Source organism: Bos javanicus, chromosome 22, assembly GCF_032452875.1.
Source record: "Bos javanicus breed banteng chromosome 22, ARS-OSU_banteng_1.0, whole genome shotgun sequence".
NCBI classification, from domain to species: domain Eukaryota; kingdom Metazoa; phylum Chordata; class Mammalia; order Artiodactyla; family Bovidae; genus Bos; species Bos javanicus.
This window is the reverse complement of record NC_083889.1, coordinates 26,014,490-26,026,585: the sequence shown is the minus strand read 5'-3', so window position 1 is coordinate 26,026,585 and position 12,096 is coordinate 26,014,490. Positions and strand designations below refer to the sequence as shown.

General features: G+C 37.8%; 1 protein-coding gene across 6 annotated transcripts in view; it reads left to right on the top strand.

Moving 5' to 3' along the window:
• Positions 1-12,096, top strand: part of CHL1 (cell adhesion molecule L1 like) — a 225,934-nt gene that overhangs the window by 205,624 nt on the left and 8,214 nt on the right. For 5 of the 6 annotated variants that reach the window (XM_061396388.1, XM_061396384.1, XM_061396387.1 and 2 more), the window contains 6 exons: positions 759-874; positions 1,113-1,317; positions 1,528-1,650; positions 6,713-6,892; positions 10,087-10,248; positions 10,863-10,994. In XM_061396388.1, coding sequence (XP_061252372.1) covers positions 759-874; positions 1,113-1,317; positions 1,528-1,650; positions 6,713-6,892; positions 10,087-10,248; positions 10,863-10,994 — 918 coding nt within the window. The remainder of the gene's footprint in view (positions 1-758; positions 875-1,112; positions 1,318-1,527; positions 1,651-6,712; positions 6,893-10,086; positions 10,249-10,862; positions 10,995-12,096) is intronic. The other variant, XM_061396389.1, reaches the window with a different exon arrangement.

Here is a 12,096-nt window from a genome sequence, read left to right as displayed (position 1 = left end):
GGGACTGTTCTAAGGATTATGTGAGCCAATCCAGGATAGGCTCTCAGAACAGTGTATGACACACAGAATATGCTCAATTACTGTTGAACACTAATATGCTCAATTAATGTTATTCATATTCACCAAACTCCCAAATCATTTGAGTTATATTAGTCTGGTTCACATGTTTCCAAGGCAAGATGCCCACAGAGGATTTCATTGTCCACTGTTTTCAGTTATCTTGCTCACACCATATCCATCTGGACAAGGGCTTTTCTCAGTACAGTGTGGTACAGGCCCTCCTCTTCTCTGCTCCTGCTGCTAAGTTGCTTCAGTCATGTCCGACTCTGTGCGACCCCATAGATGGCAGCCCGCCAGGCTGCCCCGTGTCTGGGATTCTCCAGGCAAGAACACTGGAGTGGGTTGCCATTTCCTTCTCCAGTGCATGAAAGTGAAAAGTGAAAGGGAAGTCACTCAGTCGTGTCCCACTTTTAGCGACCCCATGGACTGCAGCCTACCAGACTCCTCCGTCCATGGGATTTTACAGGCAAGAGTACTGGAGTGGGGTGCCATTGCTCTTCTCTAGAAACCTATTAATATTGGGGCACTGAAACTCTTCTTTAATGAGAAACTCTCTTCATTCCACTTGAAACTGATTTGAGAAAAGTGCTTTCCTTTTCTCAAAAAAAAAAAAAAAAAAGAAGGATCACCTTTAGAAAAGGATCCTAATAATCGTGTTTGGATTATTTGAAAGCTAATCCTTCTTGTGTGCCCAACAGATCCTGATGCAGCTCCAGTGATCCAAGGGGTGGATGTTATAAACAGCACATTAGTTAAAGTTACCTGGTCAACAATTCCAAAGGAAAGAGTACACGGACATCTGAAAGGATATCAGGTTTTTATCATAGCTTTTCTTCTTCTAATTGTTAAATTAATGTATTTCCTGTGAATAAGACTGATTTCAGAAGCTTAAAGAGAAATCTGCTATCGCCGGTGATACGCTGTTCTTCAGTTCCTGAGTCGTGTCCAACTCTTTGCTACCCCATGGACTACAGCACTCCAGGCTTCTCTGTCCTTCACATTCATGTCCATTGAGTTGGTGATATGTTAAAGGGTTCCTATTGTCATTGCAGGTAAACTGGTGGAAGACAAAAAGCCTGTTGGATGGAAGGACACATCCCAAAGAAGTGAACATTCTGAGATTTTCAGGACAAAGAGACTATGGAATGGTTCCTTCTCTGGATGCCTTTAGTGAATTTCACTTAACAGTCTTAGCCTATAATTCCAAAGGGGCTGGTCCAGAGAGTGAGCCTTTTATATTTCAAACACCAGAAGGAGGTGAGACAGTTCAGGATTAATATCTAGTTTATAAATAACAATTTAAAATAACAAATATCCCAATGGTCAAAACATTTCCTCCCTTAGTAGTAGTAAAGTTGTACATATGTCATATGAGTTAGCTCCTCAATTTGATAAAAAGAAAAAAACTATAATTTTTTAAAGAAATTTACCAATTGGAGTGTCTATTGTTGGTTTTGTGTTTTCCAGTACCTGAACAACCAACTTTTCTCAAAGTCATCAAAGTTGATAAAGACACTGCCACTTTGTCCTGGGGGCTACCCAAGAAACTGAATGGAAACTTAACTGGATATCTATTGCAGTACCAGATAAGTGAGTACATATTTGAATTAGATTTGCCTATTAACGTTTCATTTTTTTTTTTTTTTGGTTGAGTATTTGGTTTCCCATGCTGAGAATCTAATTCATGGTTTGTAGGCTGGCATACTTATAGCACAGGGGTTTGTAAACTGGCTTAGAGATCAAATCGAGCCTGCTGCCTGTTCTTACAAGTTTTATTGCAACATGGCCATGTCCACTAACTTATATTTGTCTATATCTGCTTTCTTACTATAGTGGCAGAGCTAAGTAGTTGCAACAGAGATCACATAGCCCACGAAGGCTAAAATATTTACAATCTTGTCCTTAACAGAAAGGTTTGCCAATTCTTGTTTTGAGGGGAAAAAAGCAGTAAGTTAATAGACACCAGAAAATATGCATTTTAATATGTATATAGGTATTCTCAGGTGGATCAGTGATAATGCAGGAGATGTAGGAAACACAAGTTTGATCCCTGGGTTGGGTAGATCCCCTGGAGAAGGAAATGACAACCCACTCTAGTATTGTTGCCTGGAGAATCCTATGGACAGAGGAGCATGGCGGGCTTTAGTCCATAGGATCACAAAGTGTCAGACACGACTGAGCACGCACACACTCATATATATAAGATACCTTGAGAATTAGGAAATATGCAAAGAAAAAAGTTAGTAAATGATGTCATGGATACAGAATAGGTTGGTGATGGTGGTGGTAGCCCCAGACTTGGAAGTTGGGGAGGGGTAGGAGGGAGGGAGGAGAAATGGGTGAATAGCTTGTTTCTATTTTTAAGTAAATTAAATTTAAAAATTGGAAACAGAAAAAGAAATGTTGTAGTGGAGATGCAGAGCACACTGACTTCCACCCTCCCCTGCCTCTTCTGTCTCTGAGGCATGTTTCCAGTCTCAACTCTGCATGTATTGTATTTGTAGAATCCTGCTTCTGTAGCCCACTGCTGCAGTCATGTCACACTGAGAGATCTAGAGTTGTCTTTCGACCACCACACGGGCTCTCCCCATATGCTGTTGTGCCATTCAGTTAAAAACAACATGTCTGGATGAAAGCGTGTTGTTTAGATTTGATTATTTTAATCATAGCACCACCCATCTGTTACAGTCCTCAAATCTAAGTATCAGCTCAACATGGAGATTAGGGGACTGAGCTCATAAGAAAATGTTAAACTTAGAAGGCATAAATTCCTAAACAGCAGAAACATCAGGTCTATGGAAGCCCAGTCTACACTGCTTGCATAGGTCAACTGGATCATAACCCTGAACTGCCATCAATCCCTTCAACTCTTGCGGCTGTTCGGGGCAGGTATCAGCTTTAGCTTCTGTTCTGCTTTGAGTACCTGTGATTAAACAGGTACAGGCATAACCCTAATAGAGGCAGCGGTTTAGCATTTTTGAGTATTGGCTAGTTAGCAGGATCAGTAAAAATTGAGTACTCTCCCTTCATTTTTCATGAAAACAGGAAGTCTATGAAGTATGTACCGTCACTGCTTTATGGATGAGAAGTACACAGAGTTCACTTACAAAGAGTCATGCAGTAAAACAAGTGTTACGAAAACATCGAAACCTAGCTCAGTCATTCTAGATGCTGAGCTCGTGAAAGTGAAAGTTGCTCAGTCATGTCTGATTCTTTGCAACCCCATGGAATAGTCCAAGGAATTCTCCAGGTCAGAATACTGGAGTGAGTAGCTATTTCCTTCACCATGGGATCTTCCAACCCAGGGATCAAACCCCGGTCTCCCATATTGCAGGCAGATTCTTTACCAGCTGAGCTACCAGGGAAGACTTTAAGTCTCTTAATTCCATGAACTGTATTTCAAACATGTAGGAAGCACTGAAGAAATACTCAAGAACTTTTCAATGTCAACTTTATTTGGTAAAGATACATATTATCTTTATTCTAATAATAGAAAAACTGAATATTAAATAAATTCCTACCTTCATGTTGATCTGTATATAATATCTAAACTTATTTTAAAAACAACTGCTTAGAATATATATAGAAAAAGCTGAAATATTAAAATCGCTGTGGTTACTCTACTACTTGATATGTGGACTTTCAATAAAATAACAACTTTATATTTACTTGAGTTCAGTCGCTCAGTCGTGTCCAACTCTTTGGACCTGATGCACTGCAGCACGCCAGGCCTCCCTGTCCATCACCAACTCCCAGAGTTTACTCAAACTCATGTCCATTGAGTCAGTGATGCCATCCAACCATCTCATCCTCTGTTGTCCCCTTCTCCTCCCACCTTTAATCTTTCCCAGCATCAGGGTTTTTCCAGTGAGTCAGTTCTTTGGATCAGGTGGCCAAAGTATTGGAATTTCAACTTCAGCATAAGTTCTTCCAATGAATATTCAGGACTGATTTCTTTTAGGATGGACTGGTTGGATCTTCTTGCAGTCCAAGGGAATCTTAGGAGTCTTCTCCAATACCAGAGTTGAAAAGCATCAATTATTTGGTACTCAGCTTTCTTTATAGTCCAAATCTTACATCCATACATGACTACTGGCAAAACCATAGCTTTGACTAGATGGACCTTTGTTGGCCAAGTAATATCTCTGCTTTTTAATGTGCTGTCTAGGTTGGTCATAGCTTTTTTCCCAAGGAGCAGGCGTCTTTTAATTTCATAGCTATAGTCACTATCTGCAGTGATTTTGGAGCCAAAAAATAAAGTCTGTCACTGTTTTCACTGTTTCCCCATCTATTTCCCATGAAGTGATGGGACCAGATGCCATGATCTTAGTTGACTGAATGTTGAGCTTTAAGCCAACATTTCCCTCTACTCTCTTACTTTCATCAATAGGCTCTTTAGTTCTTCGCGTTCTGCCATAAGGGTGGTGTCATCTGCATATCTGAGGTTATTGATATTTTTCCCGGCAATCTTGATTCCAGTTTGTGCTTCATCCATCCCAGAGTTTCTCATGATGTACTCTGCAAATAGGTTAAATAAGCAGGGTAACAATTTACAGCCTTGACGTGCTCCTTTCCTGATTTGGAATTAGTCTGTTGTTCCATGTCCAGTTCTAACTGTTGCTTCCTGACCTGCATACAGATTTCTCAAGAGGCAGGTCAGGTGGTCTGGTATTCCAATTTCTTTCAGAATTTTCCACAGTTTGTTGTGGTCCATACAATCAAAGGCTTTGGCATAGTCAATAAAGCAGAAGTAGATATTTTTCTGGAACTCTCTTGCTTTTTCGATGATCCAACGGATGTTGGCGATTTGATCTCTGGTTCGTCTGCCTCTTCTAAACCCAGCTTGAACATCTGGAAGTTCAAAGTTCACATACTGTTGAAGCCTGGCTTGGAGAATTTTGAGCATTATGTTACTAGCATGTGAGATGAGTGCAATTATGCGGTAGTTTGAGCATTCTTTGGTATTCCTTTGGATTGGAATGAAAACTGACTTTTTCCAGTCCTGGGGCCACTGTTGAATTTTCCAAACTTGCTGGCATATTGAGTGCAGCACTTTCACAGCATCATCTTTTAGGATTTGAGATAGCTCAATGGGAATTCCATCACCTCCACTAGCTTTGTTCGTTGTGATGCTTCTAAGGCCCACTTGACTTGGCATTCCAGGATGTTGGGCTGAGCACACCATTGTGATTATCTGGGTCGTGAAGATCTTTTTTGTACGGTTCTTCTGTATATTCTTGCCACTTCTTCTTAATATCTTCTGCTTCTGTTAGGTCCATACAATTTCTATCCTTTATTGAGCCCATCTTGGCATGAAATGTTCCCTTGGTGTCTCTCATTTTCTTAAAGAGATCTCTAGTCTTATATCTATACTTATTTAGCTATCTATTAAGTGATTGAAATATTCTTAGATGGCTTATCTATTTTTGTGGCTATATGTTCTAAATAGTCGTTGAGTGTGTATATGAGAGCTCTCTATGTACTTTGCTGAATTCTTACATTGATTGTGGTAGTTTTTCAATTGACTTGGTGCTATTTACAGGAGTGCTCTCAAGTAATTGACCAAGAGTGATTATTTTACTTCTTTCCTATGTTTGGATTAGTAATTTTTCATTTCCATTTATCTCACTGCATTGTATCTACAATGAAGGCATTTTAAGTTAAAGAGTAAATATATTTTTAGGGTCTCTTGGACCAAGTGTCAAGAGTGTTTATTCTAGCCCTTTTCTTGCCACTAATGGTTGCACAACCTTGAACATACCATTTCATCTCGGATTATTCTTTCAGTAGTCTTCGAGCACTTTGAGCTCTTGCACAAATATCAAGATCTTGCTATGCTGCAGGTTCTTTGAAAGGCACTATCTAAATCATATTTTTCTATACAGTGCTTTACATAGTGCTAAGTATACAGTAGACATTTTAAAATACATTAATTTATCAGTTTCTTGAGTCCTTGAATACTTGTTCAGTGCTACATAGTAAACCAGAAACTATAGAAGACTCTGGTAAATCACGGTTCAAATTTTTACAATAAAAGATTAAAAAGTACTTAGCTCAGATGGTAGAGAATCTGCCTGCAATGCAGGAGATCTGTGCTTGATCACTGGGTCAGAAAGATCCTCTGAAGAAGGAAATGGCAACCCACCCCATGGGTTCTTGCCTGGGACATCCCATGGGCAGAAGAGTCTGGAGGGCGAAACTCCACGGGGTCACAAACAGTCAGACACGACTAAGTGACTAATACACAGACACACACACACACACACACACGTCAAGGATACAATGAAAATATGTCAGTGGGGGAGCTCATCATTGTTAATAGGTATGGTAAAGCTGCAGAGGCTGTCCAGTGTAGCACAGTGATTAGGAGCATGGGCTTCGGAGTTAAAAGGCTGTGGTTTAGATTCAAATCCGGGTTTGCCAGTTAGTGGCTCTAGATCTAGGCAGTGTGTTTATTCTTGCCAGATCTTAAATTACCCCTGGATAATATGTCATAATAATTGTATCTACCTCATAGAATTGAGTTGATAGAGACTATGAATAATAAGATGGCAGGCCACAAGCATGAATAGAAGCAGAAATAAGGCATAACATAATTGAATGGCTAAGACTACAGAATCCGAGGTGTTGATGTTCATGTTTCTTTCTTCAGTAAATGACACTGATGAAATTGGAGAGCTAAATGATATCAACATTACAACTCCATCAAAGCCCAGCTGGCGTCTCTTGAACCTCAGTGCAACTACCAAGTACAAATTCTACTTGAGGGCTTGCACTTCAAAGGGCTGTGGAAAACCAATCACTGAGGAGAGTGCTACATTAGGAGAGGGGAGTAAGTACCGGAGGTTTATGCATGCTCCGTTTTAAACTGCTCTGAAAGGAAGGCAGCATGGTAGTCACTATAAATCAGAAGTGATTGTGCTCTCAATCTGTCTGGCCTTCTGTTTTCCACTGATGTACAGAATTTATTTTTCTTGTTTCTAAAGTTCACATTGACTCAATTTATGGATTTCTGCACAACAGTAATCAAACTATAGCCTCAGTGTATATAAGGTCAGGAACTATAATTTTAATTAAAATAGGGGGCTATAAGGTCACAAAGTTAGTCATAAGGTTAGTAGAGCGGGTATTTTTCTTTTGGAAATGTTTCCACCCAGAAAAATGCTTGCCTCTTGCACTGGTAGACATTTTGCACCACTGATCTAACACATTTCACCTCCATGTCATGACTCATCTATACAGTGATTCATAAACCAATTTTATTTTACTGTCTACTGGATGATGCCAAGTAATTAGCTTGAAACTGGCTCATAACACTATCGTTTCATTTGTATAGTTCGCCTAATTCAATTTTACTTTTCTATTTTTTTTCCAACTCAGCCCATTTCCCTTCCAAAATTATTTCTCCAATTATGATTTTAGAAGTATTTTTACTAAGCTTTCTATGTTATCAACAGGGCATTAGGAGATAAAATAAGAAGGTAAAGCAAGAAAGGGAAGTGGATTGGGGGAAAGGATAGGCATACTTTTAAGCTTAAAAAAGAGGGCCTTGTGTAGAATTCAAGTTGGTGAGACCTAGAGGGGTATTGGAGGCAGGCAAAAGGAACTGGGAGAGAGCAAGAAGGGAAAAATAAACAAGTCATTTATGTATCATGTACTACGCATCCACTGTTCTGGATGCTTTCCCAAATTTTAGATTAAATGAAAGGTAGAATCCATGGGAAAAAAGAGAAAATAGTAACAAAGAAACGTGAACAGTCTGTCATTTATATAAGACATATATTACAATGTGTTTCAGTTCATGAATCACTATGAAATGAATGTGTAAATGGTTATGCTGTGACCTTGGTCAGTTTGTTTCTTCCTCTCATTTTGTTCCTACTCAATGTAAATACTGAAGAGCTTATGTTTTCCTAAGAGTTCCTATATACTCAAAACTTTCTTTTATGGGGGAATGTGTATATATACATATGTATATATACACACACACATATCCAAAATAGTTTCTCTCAAAAACTCAAATTGTTCCCAAGGATGTATTGGACACCAAGTGAATTGAAGAACTTATTTACCTACTTTTAATGGTGACTGAAAACACTCCAGTAACTAAAAGGTTCTTGTTCCTCTAGAGTTCAAATGGTTAACAAGTGTCTGACACCAAGAAAATAAGTCAGTATAGTGGTAATCTAAATATGCAACAGTAGTATTTTCTAAAACAGAGTTTAAGGCCTGGGGAGGGTTACTTTTATTTAAGGACCAACAGTATATCAGAAATTCCTGGCGATTAGCAGCATGTAAGAAAAAAAAATCACAAAATTGTCTTACAATAGTCATGCATTCTCGTATATATAGAAATATTGGTAAATGTCGGCTTGGTTGCATTGACAAGTTGTTTTCATAGGGTGGAAAATGATGTTTATGTGGCTATATAAATGATGCTATTTTCTTCTGCAAATTCAAACTATAACTAATGTACTTGAGCGTCTTATAGCATATTTCTTCATTCCCATGTGTCATGATTTGAAAGTGTTTCTTACTAGTATGTTTGTGCTCTTTTTCAGGATTCTGCAATGTCAGCTACTGTCCCCTTCCCCTGTTGACACTGAATTTTCTTCTATAGGCCTATATTGCCATATTTACAGAAAAAACAACTAGTCTTTTCCACTTGATTTCAGCATGATCTTTGGGGAAAAAATGAAAAAAATTTATCTTTCTATTGAGAATATCATCTTGCTATCACTAAATACTCTAAAAATGTTAACTTTTGTGCAAATTGGAATCTGTTTCTGAGTCTTTCTTTTCTTTGCTCTGCCTGGATGGTCCATTTTAAGGTCATCTGGCATTAAATCAGAGAATGGGATTTGATACACAAGCATTTTTTTCCCCATCATTTTCTGGTTGTCACTCTGATTTTCAGGTGGCTTACATTCCATAATCTAAAAGGGGGGAAAATCGAGTTAATCAGAAATATTCTTTTTTGTGTTGTTACTGGTTGCAATAAAATCCTTGCTTTACTCTCTTTTTCAAAAGCTTGTGCTATTTAATGGAACACTAAATTTCTGTTTTTCAAAGGCAAAATTAATTGTGTTTTGTTTCAAGTGTTCAATCTTGAAGGCTTTCTTCAACTAATATAACTGGTCTTATTTTTCTCACGGTGCCATTTTTAATGATGTCTTTGTGTTATCAGTAACTATATAATCAATTTTTACTCTGTGTTGAAAAGTTATACCTAAATTTTAACATGTGACACATTCTCATTTAAAGCCTTTAAACATTGTTAACATTTTATTGAGTTAATTCTTAGCAACATTATGGATCAACAGCAAAATTATTTTAGATATTTTGTTTTAATTTCTGATATTATATGTATATTTTAATTATACTTGTCATATTTTTATCTGCTATAATATTCTACAATTAATATATTGACATACATTTATTTTGAATTGTAAAGTTCTCAAACACTTCAAAAATTTCAATACATTTCATTTCAAAGTACCTATAAACCTGCACTTTTATGTAGCCTAAGTTTCTAGAAATTTCAAACAAACATTTTATATGAACATATTATGCTATTCTATCAATACTTATGAAAATGACCAAGGCAAGGAAGTAATGTAGATTAAAGGTTTTAATGCCATATGCTTTCAATTCTAAGCCAAAATCTCCAAATCTGGTTCCTATGAGGTTTGTGAAAGTCCAAATTGCACAAAGTGACATTGTACAGTTTTTTGAAGTCTGTGTTTGGTTTAAAACCATTCATATGACCACGCAAATTTATAGCATCACTTCATCAACAAGTGTATCATTTTTAAAGGACATGAATTAAGTTCATATACTCCATTTCAGCACATTAAAAAAGAAAATCTTGAAATGTTGATTTTCTTCATCTTCTGATAATTCAGAACTGAGAAAAAAATGCTACAAATGGCTCTCATTCATCTCAAATAACAGTACTTTTTTGCTTTTCATGTCCTACTTTTCAGTGACTACAATTCATATGAATTAACTGTGTACATTTCTTAGGTAAAAGTGTCGGGAAGATATCAGAAGGAGTAAATCTTACTCAAAAGATTCACCCAGTAGAGGCATTTGAGCCGGGAGCTGAACATGTAGTTCGCCTTTTGACTAAGAATTGGGTTGATAACAATAGCATTTTTGAAGATGTAATTGAGACAAGAGGGAGAGGTGAGAAATGAGATTCTGTTTGGAGCCATCTTAGACAATACATCTATGCTCTGTAGATTATTTACTTTTACATACTTCCTATGTTGAAAATATGAAGTACATTGGCTGTAAAAACTATAGTGTCAATTTGTTTTGGCATAGCGTTTTAAAAGTATCGAAATGAACAATGTCTCACCAACATCCAGACTTACCTCTTAATTGTTTTTACCAGAGTAGTTGCCTAAAAATGTCTGCGGCTAATTAACATGTGTTAATAACAAAAACTAAAAGCAAACCCCCAGAATCTCCTTGGCAATCTGCATGTAACCAAGGCAGCTTGTGCTTTTGCCTGCTTGCTGCTGCTACTGTGTTCATCTTGATCTGTCTCTACTGTTTCTCTGGTTTTCATCCTAAGAGTCAAATGCAGTTTGAGAGGGCCCTTTCTGAACAATGAATTAACGATTTATCAGGATTCTCCTGATGAACTGTACTTCAAATCACATACCCTCTAGGGGCACTCCAAGGACAAAAGTGATGCTATTTTGTTTATTTAAAAATGATGTTTAATGTTCCCCAAAGGGGCTTAATGTCAAAGACTGTTTCCAGGACTCAGTGTGCTTCTCTTTGTACAACAGAATATGCTGGTCTGTACGATGACATCTCCACTCAAGGCTGGTTTATTGGACTGATGTGTGCAATTGCTCTACTCACACTAATATTGTTAACTGTTTGCTTTGTGAAGAGGAACAAAGGCGGAAAGTACTCAGGTAAAGCTGTTTCTTACTATGACTTTAAATTTTACCAAGTAAATTCTACTTACCTGTTTAGGACATCCCAGGTAGCTTAGATGGTAAAGAATCTGCCTGGAATGCAGGAGACCTGGGTTTAATTCCAGGGTTGGGAAGATCCCCTGGTGGAGAAAATGGCAACCCACTCCAGTATTCTTGCCTGGAGAATACCATGGACCAAGGAGCCTGGCAGGTTACAGTCCATGGGGTCGCAAAGAATCAGACACGACTGAGCAATTAACTTTCACACTTTACATTTAATTTCTAGGAGACCTTCGTAAGAGACATCTTCAACTGTTTTAATTACACATTAAAGTCTATTTATATTAGTACATTAGTTAATATACTGTACTGAGAGGAAAAGAAAATTCCTCTAATAACTAACCAAAGGGTGTATGTATGATCAACAGAATTATTTCTAGGTAGTTACTTGTTTTATGAATGAAAGTATTTCACTTTTTAAAAATGAAATATTCATTTCTAGTATATCAAGTGTGGAGAAGGCAATGGCACCCCACTCCAGTTCTCTTGCCTGGAGAATCCCATGGACGGAGGAGCCTGGTAGGCTGAAGTCGATGGGGTCACTAAGAGTCGGGCACGACAGAGCGACTTCACTTTGACTTTTCACTTTCATGCATAGGAGAAGGAAATGGCAATCCACTCCAGTGTTCTTGCCTGGAGAATCCCAGGGCCAGGGGAGCCTGGTGGGCTGCCGTCTCTGGGGTCACACAGAGTCAGACATGACTGAAGCAACTTAGCAGCAGCAGTATATAAAATAGGCTCTAGAGAGGCATATAATACTTCCATGCTTCTATTTTCTATCTGTAAAATATCACAGATGTTAGGGAGACTTGTTAGTAAATCACACACATATATTTTAACAGTATGCCTCTCTATAAATTCATGACCCAGAGATATTTTGCACTAGTACATTCTAATAGTACTGGGTTCACTAGTTAGCTGTGTTAACTTAACCATTGCTGGGAATGCATCCCTTATTCCTCTGATATATATCAGGTTTAATACCTCTTGAATTAATGGTACATAAAATATAAATAAAAATCATCCTAGTTAATACTTT